Source organism: Ochotona curzoniae, unplaced genomic scaffold (genome assembly GCF_017591425.1).
Source record: "Ochotona curzoniae isolate NIBS_2020 unplaced genomic scaffold, NIBS_Ocur_1.0 contig_2599, whole genome shotgun sequence".
NCBI lineage: Eukaryota > Metazoa > Chordata > Mammalia > Lagomorpha > Ochotonidae > Ochotona > Ochotona curzoniae.
In genome coordinates, this window is record NW_024465520.1 from 269,322 (window position 1) to 291,037 (window position 21,716).

General features: G+C 41.3%; 1 protein-coding gene across 2 annotated transcripts in view; it reads left to right on the forward strand.

Annotated features, from left to right (window-relative positions):
* ATP1B3 (ATPase Na+/K+ transporting subunit beta 3) overlaps nt 1-21,046 on the forward strand; it is a 43,910-nt gene extending 22,864 nt beyond the window's left edge. The window contains exons 2-7 of one of the 2 annotated variants that reach the window (XM_040974720.1): nt 858-986; nt 4,638-4,745; nt 10,011-10,198; nt 12,314-12,364; nt 16,410-16,496; nt 20,386-21,046. In XM_040974720.1, the coding sequence (XP_040830654.1) occupies nt 858-986; nt 4,638-4,745; nt 10,011-10,198; nt 12,314-12,364; nt 16,410-16,496; nt 20,386-20,556 (734 nt within the window). In that variant the 3' untranslated portion in view covers nt 20,557-21,046. The remainder of the gene's footprint in view (nt 1-857; nt 987-4,637; nt 4,746-10,010; nt 10,199-12,313; nt 12,365-16,409; nt 16,497-20,385) is intronic. The other variant, XM_040974721.1, reaches the window with a different exon arrangement.
* The last annotated feature ends 670 nt before the right edge of the window (nt 21,047-21,716 follow it).

Genomic DNA, 21,716 nt, shown 5'->3' on the forward strand with positions numbered 1-21,716 from the left:
GAACATCAAAATCATTTTGGGAAACACCTTGCTGCTGTGTGCTGATTTTTTTTTTTTTTTTTTTAAAGATTCACTTGCTTGAGAAGCCAGCATTCTAGCCCCCTGCTATAAGCCTGGGAAAAGCAACAGAGAATGATGGCCCAGGCACTTGGGCTCTTGCTACTCATGGAGAAACCTTGAAGAAGCTACTGGCTCCTGGCTCCATACTGGATGTTATAGCCATCTAGGGAATAAGCCAGTGGATGAGAGATTTCTCTGTCTCTGTAATACATCTTTGTTAAAAGATTAAATTAAATTAAATTAATTAATTAATTTGAAAGGAAAAGAGACAGAGATAGAAACATCTTCCATCCCATCCACTGGTTCACTCTGAAAATGGCCTCGGTGGCTAAGGCTGACCAGGCCAAAGCCAGGAGCCTAGAACTGCGTCTCTGTCTTCCACACGGATGGTGGGAGCTCAGTTGCTTGTTCCACCTACCGCTGCTTTCACAGGCTCATTAGCAGGGAGCTAGATGGGAATGGAGCAGCCAGGACTCAATCTGACGCTCAGATGTGGGATGCAGGCATCACTGGTAGCAGGTTAACCCACTGTGCTACCGTGCCATGTTCTTTCCTGGGGTTTTAGAGCTCTGATTGAACCAGAATATAAGCAGCAGAAGCTACTTTGAAGTACCAGAGGAAGGCTGGTCTTGGGGTGGACTTTGTGCTGAAAGACAACTTGCTTGGGCGAGTTGAAGAATCTTGAATATGGCGACATTTGGCTGTTTGCATGGCAAAGCTTGGGATCCTAGCCTTAAAATATTGACTTGGTTTGTTTATTCTGCTTAAACATCCCATACATTTTGTTTTTTTTACAGGTTTGATCTTGCTCTTCTACCTAGTTTTTTATGTGTTTCTGGCTGCACTCTTCACATTTACGATGTGGGTTATGCTTCAGACTCTGAATGACGAGGTCCCAAAATACCGTGATCAGATTCCTAGTCCAGGTAATTATGTTGTTGTTACAGCTTTTTTTTTTAATGATTCATATTATCTTAGCCATAAATTGTTTGCTAAAACAGGTGGAAGGTAAATGTTGGGTAATGTAAACATTTTGATTTTTGCTTAATATTTGCATATTGACTTAAAGACATTTTACTTTCAAAAAGCTGATAAATCGTGACTCCTTTGTCAGGAGTCCACAGAGAAGAATATTGAGAATTCTAGTGAAAGAAACCAAGTTTGATGGAATAATGAATGACTTTTATGAATGCTGTGTGTAAGTTTTGCTTTCTAAATTCTTATTTATTTAAAAGGGCAGGGGATGGATCTGGTGCAATAGCCTAGTGACTAAATCCTCTCCTTGCTTGCGCCAGGATCCCACATGGGTAGCAATTTGTGTCCTGGCTGATCCGCTTGCCATCCAGCTCTCTGCTTGTGGCCTGAGAAAACAGGATAATCCAAGGCCTTGGGACCCTGTACCTATGTAGGAGACCTGAAGGAAGCTCCTGGCTCTTGGCTCCTGGCTTCAGATCCGATCAGCTGTGCATGTTGAGCCACTTGGGAGTAGTCAGAGGATGGAAGATCTTTTTCTCTGTCTTTCCTTCTCTGTAAAACATCTGACTTTCCAATAAAAATAAAAAAGTCAAAGGAGAGAGAGAGACATTTGCCATTTTCCTGGTGCCAGCATTATTGCATAGCAGCTAAAGCTGGCACCAATGACACTGGCATCCCATAAAGGTGTCAGTTTGTATCCTGGCTGCTCCACTTCTAATCCAGCTCTCTGCTAGTAGGCTGAGAAAAGCAGCAGAAGCAAAGTGTTTGGACCCGTGTACTCAGATGAAACTCCTGGCACAACTCTGACAAGATCTTCTGTCTGTTGCCATGGTGGTTGAAGCCAGTAGCCACATGGCTGATCGAGGGCCCGTGTACTTGGGTAATCTGCTGCTTTTCAAGGTACATAAGCAGCAAACTGGATCAGGAGCAGATCAGCCAGGAATTGTATGGATAGAATGTTGGCATTCCATGGGACAAATTAATGTGGTACATGACAACACTGGCCCTGTTTTCATATTTGAGAGGTAAAGGAAAAGAGAGAAAACTCCCATCTGCTGATTTACTCTTGATGTCTACAACAGCTTAAGCCAAGTGCTTGGAACTCAATCCAGTCTCTGTTACAGGTGGTAGGGGCACAGTCACTTTAACCTTTACCACTACTACTGACACGTTTTAGAGGGAAAAACAGTGAGTAGAAGTGCAGTGTGTATAATCCCCCCAGATGGAAGCAGCTGCTAGAGATGCTGTACAAGGGAACATTCTGTTTAGGGAAGAGGGATCTGATAGCAGGCATCCAGCAGAGGGTCAGTTTCATTTTCTGTTTGCTCTGTTAAGTCTCTCAGTGTTACTCAAAATTTATTGCTTTATTCGAAATGTAGAGTGAAAGAGGGAGAGACAGAACTTCCCATCTGGTGACTTTCCAGATGCCCACAACAGTCAGAGCTATGCCACGCTGAAACCAGAGATTTCATCTAGACCATCATCTGCTGCCTCTAAGGTGCATTAGCAGGAAGCTCAATAGAAAACAGAGTAGCAGGAGATCAAACCAGCCCTCTGCTGTGGGCTGCAGGCGTCCCACGCAGGGACAAGACCCACCCCTAATAATTACGAGTTGTGTGACTTTGTTATGATTGAACACACTCTGGTGTATTTCAGAAATACTGAAATCTGTTTATTATTACATTACATTTATAAGCAGTAAAACCTACCCAACATTTTAAAATACATGGCTTTAAACTATTTTCTAAAATTATTTTTAAAAATAATAAAAATAAATAAAATTAGTAACTAGGTAGGGGACAGATGTTTGCTATAGTGGTTAAGATGCTCTCATCCCTTGTCACAGAACCTTGGTTTGATCCCTGGCTGCAGCTCCCTGTTATTGAGGTCCCTGAGAGGCAGCTCTTATGGCTCAAATAGTTGTATTGCTGAGACCCAGGTAGGAGACCTGAAATCCCAGTTCCCAACCTGGTGTCAGCACCCGTTCCCTCTCCCACCCATTGGCCATGTGGACATTTGAGCAATGAGTTGATACATGGCTTTATCTGTTTCCCTACCTGTTAAACAAATAAAGTTTGAAAATTGTTTACCAAAAATATGTTACAGTACTTAAAAGTGCTTCACATGTGCACCTGTGTGTATGTAATGCACAATAAATACATGTGGGAAATGTAAGTATTTTAAACTATAAAGCTGAATTAATAATCAAATATCTTTTCAACAAGAAAAACAAAGTTGGGAGCTTTTCCTTCTACAGAAATATGCTTGCACTTTTTACAAGTTCAATATTGTTAACTTGGCCTAAATAAATGTTTGTCAATTCTTGGTGTGGAATTAATTGTTGAATGTTATACTCCAAGTTCCTTAGTCATATTTTAATTACAAAGGTGACAGGTACTTTGATGTCCTAAAGATTTTCTTTACATATTAATAGTAACTAGCACAGTCTGGGGACAGGCATTTGACCTAGCAGTTGGGATGCCTGCATCCCATGCCAGAAAGTATATTTTGAGTGCCTGTCTCTGATACCTTTTTTAAAAATATATTTATTTTATTTATTTGCAAGGCTGGGACAGGGTTAGGCTGAGGTCAGGAGTCTGGGACTCCATCTGATTTCCCACATGGATGGCAGGAGCCTAAGTACTCAGAGCATTATCCACTGCTTTACCTGACACATTGGGAGTAGAGTAACCAGGACCTGACCCAGCACTGCAATATGAGATGCTAGTGTTCACAGTGGCTAGTTAACTTGCTATGCCACAAAGGTGGCTCACTTCCAGTTCCTGACTCCACCTTTCTGCTATTGTACAACCTAGAAGGTAGCAGTAATGACTTAAATGAGTGTCTGTTACCTTCATGAAAGACCTGCTGAGTTTCTTGCTGCTGACTGACTACAGGCTGGGGCCATTGAAGGCATATGCTAAGTGAACCAGCTGATGGGAGCGTGTTCTCTCTCAAATAAATAAGTAAAATAGTTATATGTCAAAAGAATTTTTAATGGGAAAACCTAAAAATATTGGATGAAGGAAAATGAAAGTAAATGGTCAGAGTAGGAACAGGTGTTAAGTGGCATGGTAGATAAGCCACTGCCTGTGATATTGGCATCCATTCTGGGTTCTGGCTCATCCCTCTGCTTCACTTCCTATCCTGCTTCTTACTGATGTGCCAGGGAAGGCAGTGAAAGATGGCTCTCAAGTCCTGGGATATAGGAGCCAAGAAGCCCCTGACTCCTAGCTTGTTCTGGCTGTTTGGAGAATGAAACAGCAAATGGAAAAGCTTTCTGTAAATCTGTTGCAAATAAATAAATCTTTAAAAATAAAAAAGAACCAGTTTTGTAAAGTTACATATTTTAAAGTAATAAACCTAAGAACTCACTTTAGCAAATTAGTTTCAGGGGAGATTTCAACTGATCACGTCTGAAATGAATTTGAAGATTTACTGTTTAATTTTTGATGTCTTCATAACAAGGTAGACGTGGGTAGTTATTGATACTTTGAGCATTCCTGTAAACGTTTTCCATATAATTTACTGACAACTGCTTTTTTAAGAAAGAAGGCAATTTGATATAGGTTGTTTCCTCTTTGTCTTTGATTTCATTATAGGACTTACAGTTTATCCAAAACCATTGAGTGCATTGGAGTACACATTCAGTGCGTCTGATCCAGAATCCTACAGAGAGTACGTTGAAGACCTTAAGAGTTTTCTAAAGCGTAAGTATATTTTCTTAGATAAAAGGTTTTAGTTAGCATGTGAACTCTAGTGCCAAATTCTGATATACTTTTTAGAATGGCATTCATAGCATCTGTTGTGCCTTTTTTATCTCCTCCTGTTGAACACAGACCACTGAGAGGATGTGCATCTACATTAGTATTTGTAGTAATTACATTATAGTAATTAGTCTGACTTAGAAATATTTGGGCCTAAGCCTAATTAGTAGTTGATTGATTTTTCTATTCTAATTCTACAGTAACTACACTAAGGGTTCACTGGACACAATATTTGTGTGTGCTTTCAAAAACAAACAAAAAAAAAGATTTATTGAAGAAAATAGGTGTTACGTAAAAAGTCATGCCTGTGTTTGTATACTAGTGTAGGAGACAGAATTTTATCATTTAAAAAATAGGTCTGTGTCTTATTTAAAATCTGTGAGTTGTTTTTCAGTTTTTAATCTTCAGTACCCACTCTATCCTGCTTTTTCCTATTTTGCTTGTTCTGCTCATTTGTGGAAATAATATTAACACTCACATGAGTAATCACTACAGGCCTGGCATGTTGCTTCTTTATCACCTCATCTTAGTCACATAACCATAATTCCTGCCAGAACTAGTAGGACTCCATTGCCAAAATCATTAAGACACTGCCGCCTGTCCATCAAACTTGCTCATTTAGCTTTTGTCATATATTATTCTACCCTGATACACTTAGAATTTACTGATTTTTTTTAAAAATTTACTTGTTTATTTGAAAGGCAGAGAGACAGGGATGGGAGCACGCTTCAAGCAGTTCCTTCCTTTCCCAAATGCCTGCAGTTGGGCCAGGCTAAAGTCAGGAGTTCCACTGGGTCTCCCAAAATGAGCATTAGCAGAAAGCTCAATTGGTAGTGGTTGGGAAAGATATACTCTGTTATATAATACAGGCATCCCAGGTGGTAACTTAACTTGCTGTACCACAGTGCTGACTCCAAATGGCCACCATGCCCTCAGCTGGGCCAGTCCAAAGCCAGGAGCCAGGAGCTTCTTCTAGGTCTGCCACATGTGTGCAGGGGCTCATGGACTTGAGCCATCTTTTGCCGCTTTCCAAGGCCATTAGCAAGGAAAGGGATAGGAAACACAGCAGCTGGGGTTTGAACTGGCACCCTTGTGTTAAGCTAGCACTGTAAGCAGTGGCTTTACCTGCTGTAGCACAGAGCCGGCCCCAATGTTTTTTGCTTTGTTTTTTTATTTGTTTTGAGGGCTGTTTTATGGCAAACACTTGTCTAGGTTTCAGCAATGAACAAAAGAATGATTCTGTCTGTGTGGAGCTTATGGTCTAGTGGTGTGTTAGATGATGATACATGCTCTGCAAGAGGGAGATAAAGGAGAGTTGGGGAGGGTTCCAGTTTTCAGCAGGATGTCTGCAAGCCCTCACTGAAAGGAAACCCTTGGGAAGAACCTGAAGGTAAAATGGGATCTAGGAAACACAGAGCTCAGGGGGCAGACAGCACATGGTCACTGAGGCTTATGTTTGTCGTGTTCAGTGTGGGTCAAGGAAGCAGACGTTGGGTGCTATGAGCCGAAGGAGAGATGCAGAAGATGAAGGGCAGAAAGTTAGAGCAGGCTCGATTGTGTCGATTCTAAGAGGCCTTTATCAAGTTCTCTGCCTTTTCTGTCAAGCAAGATGGGGTATTCTGTGGACCAGAACAGTTTTAGGAGGGGTGTGCAGAGAAATCTTAAATACCTTAGGAGTAACTAGTCTTTGTGTCCTATTTAGTAAGGTATATGTGAGTCCAAGCTGACTGTTTCCTCTCTTCTAAGCTTTTCCTACTGGTCTCTGTCTATCTGATCTAATTTTGGGAGGGGGAGGCTCCAGAGCGACCCTCATTGCAAGAGGGTGGGGAGCCAAAGTTGGAACCAAGTAAGGACAAGAGAAAGCTCCTCTCCCGATTCCCGAAGGAAGTTTACTGTTCTGTTTTTGAGGACCACTCAGGGCTCCTGGCTGTTTTTCTGATGACATTAGATCCTGTGAGGAAGGATCTGGACTTCTTCCATCCCATGTGGGAGATCTGATAGGTAATGGATGACCAGTTTTCGGCCTACGAGGGCACTCCAAGTCCCCGTGGTCTCCTTGGCAGTTGGGATATAGTCCTTGGTGCCCGTACTGATAGTCCTTGGTGAGGATCCGGGAGTCTCCAGGATTGGGATACAAGCCTCCTCCTGTCCTCTTCCTCCACTCTGTGGTACCCCCCTGCTCTGTGCATGTGACCTCCTATTAAGAGGCTGTCAGGGGCCCAGAGCCATGGCCTAGCGGCTAAAATCCTCACCTCGAACACACCGGGACCATATGGGCACCAGTTCTAATCCCGGCAGCTCCACTTCCCATCCAGCTCCCTGCTTGTGGCCTGGGAAAATAGTTGACGATGGCCTAAAGCCTTGGGACCCTGCACCTGCTTGGGAGACCAAGAAGAGGTTCCTGGTTCCCAGTTTCAGATCGGCGCAGCACCGGCCGCTGTGGTCACTTGAAGAGTGAATCGTCAGATGGAAGATCTTCCCCTCTGTCTCTCCTTCTCTCTGTATATTTGACCTGTAATAAAAAATAAATAAATCTTTAAAAAAAAAAAAAGAGGTTGTCAGGATCACTCTTGGATCCCACTGTATGTCTTTATGGTTTTTGCTAATGTCTAATGCAGATTCGAGTTTGCTTGTCTGAAAGTTACCTGTTAACGGTCTTGATAGGTTATACTTAACATCTTCCTCACACTCTGAGAAGTTGGAAGATTTTTCTGCTCTGCCGACACATTGCAGAATAACATAGGGTATTAAAAACATATCAGTCTTTTCAGTTTTTTGATTTACATTACAGGCAATCTGTCTCTCATTGATTGTTGCTTCATTGGTTACATCACTATATCTTATTGCATGTGATACAGGTTGTTTGATAGTATTACAATTTATAGTACTATTCAATAAGATAACTTCATGCTTTTAAGGTTTTTGGTTTGTTTTTAGTTGTGTTTTTTTTTCCTGTCTGTGAATATTATATCTTGTAATTATGGCTTTCATATCTAACCCTTTAACTGGCTGGCACTGTTCTCTCTTATTTGTAAACTGTCATTTGAGGTAGCCTCTTGAAGTTCTTTCCTGGAAGATTCCTTTCTAGAGTCTTACCATTGTGCTGATGACTGTGTAGCTTTCAGCTGGCGGCTTTTACCCTGGAGACCTCATTGCTTTCCGTGGTTGGAACCACTCTCTTGGCTCCTGCCTCCTTCTGTCCTTGATGGAATGCATTCTGAAGCAACTTTTGAAGGCATGAAATGTAGGCCTTGAATCTTTCCACTTCCAAGTTTTGCATAGAATTTTAATTTCTTTTATTTTTGCTGTTATGCAAGGTTTTGGGGGTTTTGTTTGTTTCAATTTTCTGTATCTCTTGAGTGTTCTAAAATTTTCTGTCTGGGTTTTAGTCTCTACTCTTTAGTTGGAATTTGACTAAATCTTTTGGGGATGGACCAAGTTTTTCAGTTTAGGGGGAATTATCTTCTATTACTATATTTTTTTTTCAGTTGAAATTTTTGGTTCTGTCTGTCTAGAACTATTGTTTTAGTTGGTTGTTGGACCTCTTGTTTTTCTTTTCTGTTTTTGCTTTCTTAAACTTTGTGAAAGATTTTCAACTTTGAGGGGTTTTTTTTTGTTTTAGGATTTATTTAAAAGATGGAGTAATGGAGTAAGTGGGAAAGACAGAGAGAAATCTGCAGCAGCTAGACTGGCTCGGACTGGAATCAGCAACCAGGAAATGCTCCAGTCTCCTGTGGTGCTTGGGTCCACCATGTGTTGCCTCCCAGGTGCATTACAGGAAGCTGGGTCAGGCAACGCTCGTTGATTCTTAGGAACTCCTTTTTCTTGTTTAAAATATAAAAATATTTTGTTCAAACTATCTCTGCTTTAGGGTGATTTCTTTTCTGGTTATTTTGTTTTTCTTATTTTAGGCTTTTCTGAGACGAATGAGATTCTTGGGTTAGTCTGGGAGTGGTAACCTTTCTTTCCATCATGCCTCATGGAGGGAGTCCATAGCACACCCTTTGACATCCCACTTTTTTTTTAATATATAATTTCTATTGTTTTTTGATACAATTTAGTTGGCAGTGGGCTCTCCCCTCCCTTCCCCTCTGTTCTCCTCTCTAGAATCGTAATGTGTGTCCATCGTGAATATTTCCAAGTCTATCGTGCTTCCACTGGAGTATCTCCCAGCCATGTAGAAGAATAACTTTTCACTGTAGGTTAATTCTTGTATCCTGGGACCCTAATATAGGTACAGTGATGATTATGGGTTGTACCAATAACAGTTATATGTGAACACTGACAGTCACAGGTGGTTATAAACAATCCACCTCTTGTGGATGACATCCCACTTCTTGCTCTTTGGAAGAATCCTGCAACCCTCAGACTGTGCAGTCTGGTGGCTGCCTCCATCTGGATGCTTCCTCCAGCTTACACATACATAACAAACCTCAGCTTTAGCTGTATACCATTCCCACTGAATGCAGGCTGTGCAGGCATCCTATGTCATTACGCTCCTTTTTCAACTTGCTTTCCCACTAGCCTCTGTGTCCCATAGGCAGCAGCAAAGCCTTTTTATGTGCTCGCCATTATATCTTTTTGGGTCATTCACACAGGAAGCATTCAGATGATATTGTGGGTTGGGCTGCTATTAAGAGATTTGATTTATAGTCCAGTTTGTACGGTTGTTGAAATGCCATAAACTAGAACACTAGCTAAATGTTAAAAGCTAAAGGAACATGGCCTGGCGTGGTAGCCTAGTGGTTAAAGTCCTTGCCTTGCCCTCTCCAGGATCCTATATGGGAGCTACTTCCAGTCCCAGTGGCCCCGCTTACCATCCAGCTCCCTGCTTGTGGCCTGGGAAAATAGTTGACGATGGCCCAAAACCTTGGGATCCTGCACCCGTGTGGGAAACCTGGAGGAGGCTCTGGGCTCCTGGCTTTGGATGGGTGCAGCATCAGCCATTGCACTCACTTGGGGAGTGAATCATTGGACGAAAGATCTTCCTCTATGTCTTCCTCCTCTCTGTATATCTGACTTTCCAATAAAAATAAATAAATCTTAAAAAGCTAAAGGAACAAATTTAAAATTCTTTTCCCCAAGTTGTAAAGTAATTGGCATTACTTGGTTTATCTTTGAAGAGCATTGTTCAGAGGATGATGTATGTTGGTGGTTGTGTTTAATATGTGTTTGGGCTGACCTCACACACACATGTTTCCTTTTTAGCATATACTTTAGAAGAACAGAAGAATCTCACGGACTGTCATGTTGGCGGAGTACTCTTTGAACAGAATGGTCCAACTTACACTGCTTGTCAGTTTCCTGTTTCCTTACTTGAAGCATGCAGTGGTCTGAATGACCCTTCCTTTGGTTATGCCCAAGGAAACCCTTGTATTCTTGTGAAAATGAACAGAGTACGTACATCTTTTGCTTCTGCTGCTGCTGCTTTTTTCTAATAGCTTGTTGAGCTGACAACTGTTAGATTATTTTGATTTGCGTTATTGTCTTATTAAATGTTTTATTGGATAGCTTAATGGTGATATTTATTGATATTTGGGGAAGAGTTAATAGAAAAAAGATTAGTTCCTGGATTAATCATGGATTGTGGAATCAAAGTAACTTTATACCTTTTGCATACATATATCTAGACTGATGTTTCAGGGGGCAAGTGTTTAATTTTTTCTGAATATTAGGAAAGCATAGTTTTGTAGTAAATTGTACATGTAGTTAAGTAGTGAAATACAAATAAAATCATGTTCTAGTGGGTTCAGTGGAATGTTGTGGTTCCAGCAAAATTGGCAGCATTTTGCTGCTTCTCAGAAAGTCTGGAGTTGTGTAGCTCTTAGCAAAGTGAGACTCATGTTCCATGTGACAGTAATAATGGACTAAGGTCATTTGCACAGTCCCTTTGGTAAAGGGACTCTTAACCCCTAGAATGTGCTGCACTCTCAGTGTGTAGTTGTGGATCTGTGCCACAAAGCAGTTTTCCTTGAAGAGTAAAGTCATTCCTGGTCACTGAAGTAGGGCAGTTTCTTAAACTGATGTATACCTCCTAAGATTATGCGTTGATATACAAAGGAGGCTTCAAAAAGCTCATAGTAAAATGACTAAAAGATATTTGATACCAGATATTCAAATCCATGCATATTTTTATAAGATCACTATCAGTAAGCTAACTGGTACTGTCACTAATAAAAATAAGGTTTGAATCTTTTGAAATTGGCGCTGCTAAATAAGCATTTTCTGGGTAGAGAATCAACTATGTCCGAATTGTCCGGAGTAAACAGTGGCCCAGCCTCTGCTTCTGTTTTTTTGGAAGGCTGGGAACAATGACAGTCTGCACCTTGTCCCATAGCAGCTGGAGCACTTCTAAAACACTGCCTGGTATGGGTCCAGAGCTCAGCAAATATCAGTGGGATTTAGACTTGATTCAGCAATTCAGAATGGAGCCAAAAGCAGTGTGAAACTATATAATCTAGTTTGTAAGATGAAATTTTACTTTGATGCCTTTGGTAGTCCCAACTTGCCAGAGGAATCCACAACATCTAGGTTGTTGAAAATCTCACAGGACCAACCTTGTAAGGTTTCCCTTCTCATGACAGTGCTTTCCAGTGACTAGATTCAGGCTGCACTTGCAGTTTGGCGTGTGACCGTACTGGCCTAGACAGCCTCGGTCATAAAGGGTGAATTGTGAGGTGTGTGTGCCTAGCCTAGCAGACAGTTGGATTCCAGCACAGTCCCAAAGTCACTCTACTGGTGAGGCTGGTTATTACCATCAGTATTGTTAGGTTGTAAGCACTATTTCTTTTTGGAAAGAGTATTTACATGTTAAAAACATGCAGCATGTAAACTGTATTATGAATTTGGAATGGCCAGAAAGTCCTCTCACAGAATAGATCAGGGGCAGGGAACATTGTTCCCATGGATGCCATGAAAGGGCCCTGAAGGTGACCACAGGTAGGACTCAAAGCTCGATAAGCCTATAGCGGGATAATTTTTAAGTTGATAATTCTGTGTGACCTGTGATGATGTTATAAATGTCCACGTGGACTTTGGTAGAAAACATGCCCTATTCCTGAAATAAATGAGTAATATCTGTTTACTGTATTCGTGAAAGTAGCCTCGTTACATGGGACTGGTTGGTGCTTTGAAAGTATAAGAACACAATTCTTCTTAGCATATTTCTTTTGTGTGGTGGGTAGCTGTGAAATATGGCAAGGCTGGGTAAGAGCCTTGTAACCGGGATTGTGACCATCATATTCATAAAGAGCAATTTATACCTCTACCATTTTTATGTAGTTTAAACTATTTGTTCATGTAAACAGGTTTAAGAATTTCTATTAGTACTTTAATAGTTTTTTAGTAATTATACTAAAAGTTCATTTTAATTCTCAAAAAAAAAAAAAAAGAAAGGGAGAGTAACAGAATTGGTGTTAACTTCAACCCTCTATCCCTTGTCCCTGGTAACAAAGTGGGAGTTCCTCAGTGCCTGTGGTATTTAAAGTAACCATTGTTGTTTTCCATCTTAGATCATTGGATTAAAGCCCCAAGGAACACCAAGGATAGAATGTATTCCAAAGGTTGGTATAATTTTTTTTTGTCATTTCATTAAAGCTTTCATGTTTCTTAAAAATCAAATGAGGTTGCCTGTTTTCTTTCTTTTTTTTTTTTTTCAACATCCTCACTAGTGCCATTCTTAGTCAAAAATCCCACCAGATATTTTTATTGGAAAGTCAGATTTATAGAGAGAAGAAGAGACAGAGGGAAAGCTCTTCCATGCACTGATTCACTCCTCAAGTGGCTGCAATGACCAGAGCTGAGCTGATCTGATGCCAGGAGATGCATCTGGGCCTCTCACAGGGGTGCAGAGTCCCAAGACTTTGGGCATCCTTTACTGCTTTCCCAGGCCACAAGCAGGGAGCTGGAAGGGAAGTGGAACAGCCAGGATACAAAATGTTGCACATATGGCATCCTGGTACATCAAAGGCCAAGGACTTTAGCCAGTAGGCTACTGTGCCATCCTACCTCTGCCCCAACTATCTTGAAAACAACCCATTCTGTTTCCTGTTGATCATCCAAAATATGTCTTCCCTTTGTCTTTACACATGTTGCCTTTTCATACTCAACTGCCATATTTCATCAATTTTTTTTTAGAGTTTATTTATCTGAAAGATATCAATTCCTAACATTGATTTTCGTGTTCTCATATCAGTAACACTAAAGTTAAGATTAATCTTATAATTGAAGGTGTGTTAATGCTGATGTGCATTTTTTTTCTTTAATAGTTCATGGAGATGATAATGTGGCAAGCTATCAGTGCCATCTGAGATTAATGAAATATGGTACTTTTTCCTTAAGGTAGAATCAGTCATTGTCTTTCTCCCCTGTGAAGGCCTACTTTACGATTATTTTCAAGTGCTGTGCAGTTTTCATATCATAACTTCTTTTGTTTTCTCTCCATGCTGCAAATGCAACTAAGACAAATATGTAAAAGATGGGTAAGAGTTCTGAGGAGTTTATCGTTGTGTTAAAAATTAACTCCAACTTATGACAGATGTGCATTACTTAAGATGTTGCATTAAAGTTACGTTTAGATTGAAACAGTGTTGAGTGGCAGTGTAATTCATAACCTCAAATGAACTTTTTTTGAGGGGCGGGGCAACTTCTTACACATTGGCTCATAGATTTGGTCATGTTTCAGAATGACGTGTGCCTACCAGGTGCCCAGTCCTCAAAAGTTTACTGTTGCCACTGATGCTGCAGGACCTATACTCTGAAAACGCCTGCTTTGTAAAACATCCTTAACTAATTTTTAAAGAATATATTTTCAGTGTTTAGAATGAACAGCCTGTAAGTTTATGATTTCTTGTGTTGAACTGTGACTATACACAATTCACTTTACTTAAGCTAGTCAGCTCAGTGGCAACCTTAGAACCAGAATATTAATTAAAAACACATGCCACCTTAAGTTAACAGATGGACAAATTCTGATAAGAATCTTGTGAACATATACCGTCAGCTCTTAAGACAAAGTGAGATTATGACCACGGGTACACGTAGAAGCAGCACGGTACAGTTCTTCATGATCTGGGACTTGATTGCAAATCTTCTTGGTAGAAATTGTTCCTGAGGAGTGAGGCTGTTTGTGCCAGGGTACCTGTACACAGCACACTCTTCCTTTGCAGGTGAGGTGGCTGCTTAAGGCTTAAAATGGTGGGACTAGGATGCCACAGTCACCAGAAAGGAGCATACTTGCACAGTCAGGCCAAAAGGACAAGGCCTTTATACTCATTCTCTCAGGGGAGCCTTGGGACTAGTATTAGCTCCAATTCTCTCTTTCATGAGGGTTCTAAATACATGTTTCTCTTTATATGATAGATTGTTTACTTCTAGGATAGTTGGGGAAATGTTCATGAAAATCTAGGTCCAATGCTTTGGGTTTCAGTTTGCTATCCTTGCTTTGAAGAAATGTGTGTAAGGTACATAAAATAATCCAAATAAGTAGAGTTGTTGAGTTATCTAGTTGTGATATTCTATTTGAATTTTGTAACACAAAATTACGTTTTACTCCTAGGCTAGCTATAAATGAGGAGCCAGGTATTACCCATGTTTTAGAGATGTGACCGTGTGGAACAGATGGAAGCATTTAAATTATTATTACACTATTGTCTGTGTCAAGTGGTCTTTTAGTTCTTTGGTTGACACATTCATCTTTATTGTGTGTGTGCTTTGTCTTACACTTGTTAAGTCTATCTGCTATAGTAGCAGAAAATATAAATATAAAAACATTAATGACAGGACATGTTTCTGAAATTTACACTGGAAATAACATTTGCTATTTTTCAGTGTGCATGCTTCATTTAAGAAAAACTAGAATTGAAAGAAAAAAAATACTACCCAGAGATGATCACAGATTAGCACAGCTTGTGTTTATGCGCAAGTTCTTTATGGGTAATTGTGTAAAAGAAACAAAATATTTTCAGCAGAACTTGGTGACTGCTGATTCTATCAGAGTGCCTGGTTTTGATTAATGCCGGTAACAGTCTGGCTGCGGACTTTCCGGTTTGTGTTAATATGAAACACACATCCTAGAAGGCACGAGTATTTGGCTTCCTGACACCCATATGAGAAGCCTGGGTTGTGTTTCTGGCTCTGAACTTTGGCCCGGGGAGCTCTCTATCAGTCTGTCTGACTCTTGAGTAATTAAAATTTTGAAGGTAAATAAATTTTTTTTAAAGACGGCAACCTTCCTAGAAGAAGATTGGCTCAGACTGTCGCCTGGTGACCTTTGAGTGCATGGCCCCTCTTCTGGAATAGACTGATCCCTTTGGGTTGGTTGGGCCTCAATGAGGTTGAGTGAAATGTCTGGCAACAGGAAGTGCCCAGTGAACTATAACTTGAAGGTTTTTAGTTGGGAGAATAGCTCCACGTTTTTGTGAAGCTCATATACTAAGGTAAAATAGGTTCAACATAAGCAATACCACAGTGGCTGATTTTTTTCTCCAGTATTAAGTACTGCTTCAATTTTAAGCCTTTCTTTGCCTACCTAGGGAATACAAATATAGGGTGATGTTTTAGTAGTAGGTAAAAACGGCTCCTCTTGACCTTGTTACCTGTTCTGGGCAGTGACCCTGTCTTTCTGCGATCGCCCTTCCCATGGACATGTGCGTTCGGCCTCCTAGTGATGACAGAGAAGCAGCAGAGGAGGGCTCTTCCAGAGAGCAGTTTCTTGGCTTTTCTCTGCTGTTCTCTGTTTCCAAAGAGAGTTGTTCAAATCTAACATTGAAGGGTTTAGGAACATCCTAGTGTAACTTGTGCTTAGTAAACCTACTGCTGTTCCTACTCTCTGTGGTGTGCTTCTCATGTACAAGTTGATGTGCTAAAGTTGGTGCTAAATACATTCCATGAAATGTTCATAAATACATATCTTTCAGTAAGAATACTAGACATGAGTAATAGCATGAGTAAATTGAATTGCAGATTGTGATCAAATTTTGGCACAATTTTTGGGTTTTTTTTTTTTGTTGTTGTTGTTGTTAATATGGAATTTCAGAAAACTTGTAGTACTGGTTTGTATGCCCTTGTAAATTTACTCATGGAAAATATTGAAATATTGAAAATATTGAAGGGTTTGGTTTGGAACACCCTACGTTTTCTGCCAGTAGTTCCTGTCAGTATGATTATGAGCTGACTTCCACACCTGAATGCTGCTTTCTGGACTGGCAACTCGTGGTGGCCATACTTTCTTACAGCAAACAATTTTTATTCATTTCTCCAAAATAGCAGTCCCAAGAGTACTGTATTCCTGCTGTTGGGTGGATAAGCTGTGAGGTGTTGGGAAGCAGATTTTAGACAGGACACGAGAACGACCTGTTGCATCTTAAAAGGGACTCTTAAAGAAAAGTCTGGGTCATATCAGGAAATGAAAGAAGAATCAGTATGGCTTATGGTTAATACTTATTATTAAGACGAGCAAGTCTCCAGTCAGAAATACTGGGAAATAATACAGGTGGAATAGTGGTGTCGTTCTCTCCCATACCGTTCATACTCTGCTCCTTTAATTAGGTAAACGTTTTTAATCCTTTTTTGTGACCTAAAACAAGCTTCTTTTGCTTTCACTTCTAGGAAGAAAATGTAGCAGCCATATCAACTTATCCTAATAATGGAACTATAGACTTAAAATATTTTCCTTACTATGGAAAAAAATTACATGTAAGTATTTAAGGGTTATTATTATTTTTTTAAGATTTATTTATTGCAAAGTCAGATCAGAGAGGAGGAGAGACAGAGAGGAAGATCTTCCGTCCGATGATTGCCGATCCGAAGCCAGGATCCAGGAACTTCTCCCAGGTATCCCACACGGGTGCATGGTCCCAAAGCTTTGGGCCTTCCTCGAGTGCTTTCCCAGGCCACAAATAGGGAGCTGGATGGGAAGTGGAGCTGCCGGGATTAGAACCGGCACCCATATGGGATCCCGGTGCATTCAAGGCAAGAACTTTAGCCACTAGGCCACTGTGCCTGGCCCTAGGGGTTATTATTATGTGATACTTGCTCTTGGCTGTTTGGGTTTTAAAAAACAAATGATGTCACATCTGTGATTCAGAACACAAAACCCAAGCACAGTTTGGCCAAGCAGTAAAGACACATCCCATCTCAGCACCTGGATTTGATTCCCAGCTCCACTCCAGACTTCCCTGCTAATAATCATGGGAAGCAAAAGGTTTTGGCCACAGAGTTGGGTCCCCACCATTCACATGGGGTCCTGGAGTGGGTTGCCAACTTCTGGTTTTAGTCTCCATCCCAAGGCCACTGGCACCAACTTGGGACCTGACACTGCTGTGAGCATGTGTTCTCCCTCCCTGCCTCACAGCCTCCCAAATTGAGAGGCAATAAACACACACTTTTAAAAGCCCTACCAGACAAATGAAAGGATAATAACTTTCAAAATACCATCTTCATTATAAAAGTAGTATGTGCTTATTTAGTAAAACTAGGGAACTAAAAAATTTTTTTAATCTGAAATTACTTCTCTTTTAAGTGTATTTACTTTTCCTGAACCATTACGACTCATTTTTGTATTTGGTTTGTTTCTGTTTGTTTTTTAAGGATTTATTTTTATTGGAAAGTCAGAATTATAGAGAGAAGTAAAGATCTTCCATCCGCTGTTTCACTCCCCAAGTGGCTTAAACATCTGGGGCTGGGCTGATGCAAAGCTGGGTGCCTCCTCCAGGTTTCCCCTATGGATGCAGAGTCCCAAGGACCTGGCCGTCCCTGACCACTTTCCCAGGCCACAAGTAGGGAGCTAGATGGGAAGTGGGGCAGCTGGGACATGCACTGGCACTCACATGGGGTCCTGGCACGTGCAAGGCAAGGACCCCCAGCTACTAGGTTACCGTGCTGGGCCCAGGACTGTTTTTTGTAAGATTTTTTTCTTTTCTTTTCTTTTTTTTTTTTTAATTGGAAAGGCAGATTTACAGAGAGCAGGAAATACACAAAGATCTTCCAAATGCTGGTTTACTCCCCAAATGGCCATAATGGCCAGAGCTGAGCTGATCCAAAGCCAGGAGCTTGTTCTGGGTTTTTTGCAAGGGTTCAGGGTCCCAAGGCTTTGAGACAATCCTCTATTTCTTTCCCATGTCATAAGCAGGAAACTGGATGGAAAGTGGAGCATCTAGAACAAGCACTGATACCCATGTGGGCTCCTGATACTTGAAGGTAGAGGATTAGCCAGTTGAACTTTTGCATCAGGCTCAACATGATGCTTCTTTAAAATCAATGCTTGAATGTGTATTTTCTGAATATAAAGATACTGACTTAATGTGATTGTAATTTATTATTAGTGTATTTTGACCATATTGGATTGTTCCAGTTGTTTCAATAGTATTTTTTTGTTTGTTTTTATTTGAAAGATTCAGAGAGAAAAAGAGATCTTATATCATCTGGCTCACTTCCCAAATCGTCGCAGTGGCTGGAACGGGGCTGATCCAGAGCCTCCTCTGGTCTCCTGCATGGGTGTAAAGGCCCAAGCATTAGGGCCATCCTTCATTGCCATCCCAGGCATGTGAATAGGGTGCTGGATCAGAAGTGAAGTAACCAACACTTGAACCCATATGCTAACTACAATAGGTGGAGGCCCATCCCACTATACTGCAACACTGACCTGAGTGATAACAGTGAAAGTAAAAGTGTTGTCTTAGTCCATAATGCCATACTGTTGCTTCCTTAGAAATCTATAACCAACAGTAGTTCTTCAGTCATGGCCTTATACTTTTTTTAAAAAAGATTTATTTATTTGGGCTGGACACAATAATCAGTGGCTAAATCCTTGCCCTGTAAGTGCTGGGATCTCCTGTGGGTGCCATTTTGTGCTCTAGCTAAATGCACTTCCCATCCAGCTCCCTGCTTGTGGCCTGGAAAAGCAGTAGAAGATGGCCCAAAGTCTTGGGGTTCTGTGCCCACAAGGGAGATCCGGAGGAGACTCCTGGCTCTTGGCTTCAGATCAGCTTGGGTCCGACCATTCAGTGGTTTGGGGAGTGAACCAGTGGAAAGATTTTTCTCTTTGTATTTTCATAAATCTGACCTGCCTTTCCAGTTTGACGCCATGCCCTTCCTGCTAAAGTCCTCGCCTTGAAAGCACTAGGATCCCATATGGGCACCAATTCTAATCCCTTTAGCCCCACTTCCCATCCAGCTCCCTGCTTGTGGCCTGGGAAAGCAAGTGGGAACAGCCCGAAGTCTTGGGACCTTGCACCTGCATGGGAGACCTGGAAGAAGCTCCTGCTCCTGGCTTCAGATGGCTGAGCTCCAGCCATTGGCGGCCACTTGGGGAGTAAATCAGACAGAAAATCTTCCTTTCTGTCTCTCCTCCTCTCTGTGTATCTGACTTTGCAAGAAAAGTAAATAAAAAGGAAAAAAGAGGGTTATTGTTAAATTGCAGACTTGCAGACACGGAGCTGTATCTGCTGGTTTATTCCCCCAGTGGCTGGAGCTGGGCCAGGCGAAAGCCAGAAACCTAGAATTCTATCCAGGTCTCTCACATTGGGACAAGAGTTGGACCGTCTTGGACAAGTCTTGGACTGTCTTCCACTGCTTTTCCAGGAGATTTGGCAGGGAGCTAGATCAAAAGTGAAGCAGCTTGGGCCTGGTGTAGTGGCTCTGTGGCTAAATCCTCACCTTGCGTGTGCCCGGATCCCATATGGGCTCCGGTTCATGTCAGCTACTGTACTTCCATTCCAGCTCCCTGCTTTTGGCACGATTATAAAATTCTAAAAAAATAAGGAAACAGCTTTTCTTTTTAAGACTTTTTTTTATTGGAAAGGCAGATTTACAGAGAGAAAGATTTTCCATTCCCTGGTTCACTCCCCAAGTAGCTGCAGCAACCACAGCTGAGCTGATCAAAGTCAGGAGCCAGGAACCTCCTCCAGGTCTCCCATGAGGTTGCAGGATCCCAAGGCTTTGGGCCGTCCTGGACTGCTTTCCCAGGCCACAAGCTGGGAGCTGGATGTGAAGTGGATCAGCCAGAACACGAACCAGTGTCCATAGATCCTGGCATTTGCAAGGCGAGGATTTAGCCAGTAGGTCACTTTGTTGGGCCCAGAAAGCACAGCCTTTGGTATGCATTTCAAAGCAGTGCCTAGATGAAAATTCAACACTTTTATCAGTAAGAATCAAAGTATGACTTTGAAAAAAACCAAATAGGGCCCAGTGTGTTAGCCTATTGGCTAAATCCTTGCCTTGCATACACCAGGATCCCATATGGGTGCCAGTTTTTGCCCTGGTTGCTCCACTTCCCACCCAGCTCCCTGTTTGTGTCCTGGGAAAGCAGTCAATGATGGCCTAACTGCCTCAGGACCCTGCATCTACATGGGAGATCCAGAAGAAACTCCGGGCTCCTGGCTTTGAATCAGCTTAGCTGTGACCGTTGCAACTAGTTGGGGAGTGAGCCAGTGGGTGGAAGTTCTTTCTGTATCTCCTTCTTTCTTAGTCTGCCTTTCAAATAAAAAATAAATCTCTAACAATAATAATAATAATCTTTCTGGTAGAAAAAAGTACAGAAGGCTACTCTGAGATTTCAAATAATGTGTTTTCTTTTATTTACCAGGTGGGCTATCTGCAGCCACTCGTTGCTGCCCAAGTCATTTTTCCTGCTAACAGTACCAAGCAAGAAGTAACGGTTGAGTGCAAAATTGATGGATCACCCAACCTAAAAAGTCAGGATGATCGTGACAAGTTTCTGGGACGAGTTGCCTTCAAAGTCACAGCACATGCATAGTATGAGTAGGATTTCGCCACAGAGTACATGTTGTGTTTGTCTTCATTTTTTTATCAGCTGGACTTGCCGTTGTAGAATTCCGAGACTGCCAGAGAAAGGTGGTGCGTGGTACATGTACTGGGGTAACGTAATCATGTGCTTCCAGATCACAGTGCTCAGTGTCCTCCAAAGTAACTGCCTGTTGCCTCTGCTGCCCTGGGACCCAGTGTACAGCTGTCAGCCAGGGACTGGAGCACACCTGACTCCCAGCATGTAGGATGAGGGACCTCTCCTCAAGTGGTTTCATTGCCAAGTGTCTAAAGCTTCATGTACTGTGCTATGTAAATACTTTATGGATTTAACACTGGTTAACTCATATTCTGATGCCAACAATTTTAGGAATAAAATGGTACCTGGCCAACATCAAGTGACTTGATAGCTGCAAGAAATGTAGTGTGGGGAAAGTTCTGTTTGTGAACAATAAAAAGTAAATAAAAGTGGATTTGAAAAATGTTATCCTGGATTTTTTTGTAAAATCAGTTTTGCCTGCTGAATTAATCTGGATATTTTTGATTAACAACACAAAATTTTTGTTGCGAAACATTTTGAGGTTTTTGTTTGTTTTTTTCTTAACTAAAGGAATCATTTTAGTATAGGAGCTTTCATGAAGTATTTCAGACCATAAATAATGTGTGGGATTTTTATATTAGCCAGCATGAATCTTCATGTAATGTTTTATGAAATTACATTTATAAGATTTAAATTGTACAGTAGTTTGTGGAATATGTTACTGCTTTTATTAAGCAAGCTGTGGACTCTAACAAAAAAGATACAAATGGTGAAATGTAAGCACTTGGAAATTCTTCAGAACTTCAAACCTCGCAGTAGAGTTGAAGTGTTTTGGTTAGTGTGAAAGGGTATCCGTCCACTCTTTCGATCTTAGTTCTTGTGTGGCTATTTATCATATCTGAGATCCTTTCTCTTTGGGAAAGAAATGCTTTCTGTACGATCTGGTTCTTGTTAGAGCCTAATTTTTTGTTACTTTCCTCCTTGAAAAAAAAAAAGCAAAGCAGATATTCTTGAGGTTTCTCTGCATTGGTGCAACTCAGGACAGCTGGGAACCAGAATCGCTTTGTAGCAGAGAGCTCCAGGTGGCCTGTCGGCCGGGCCTATCGCCTGGG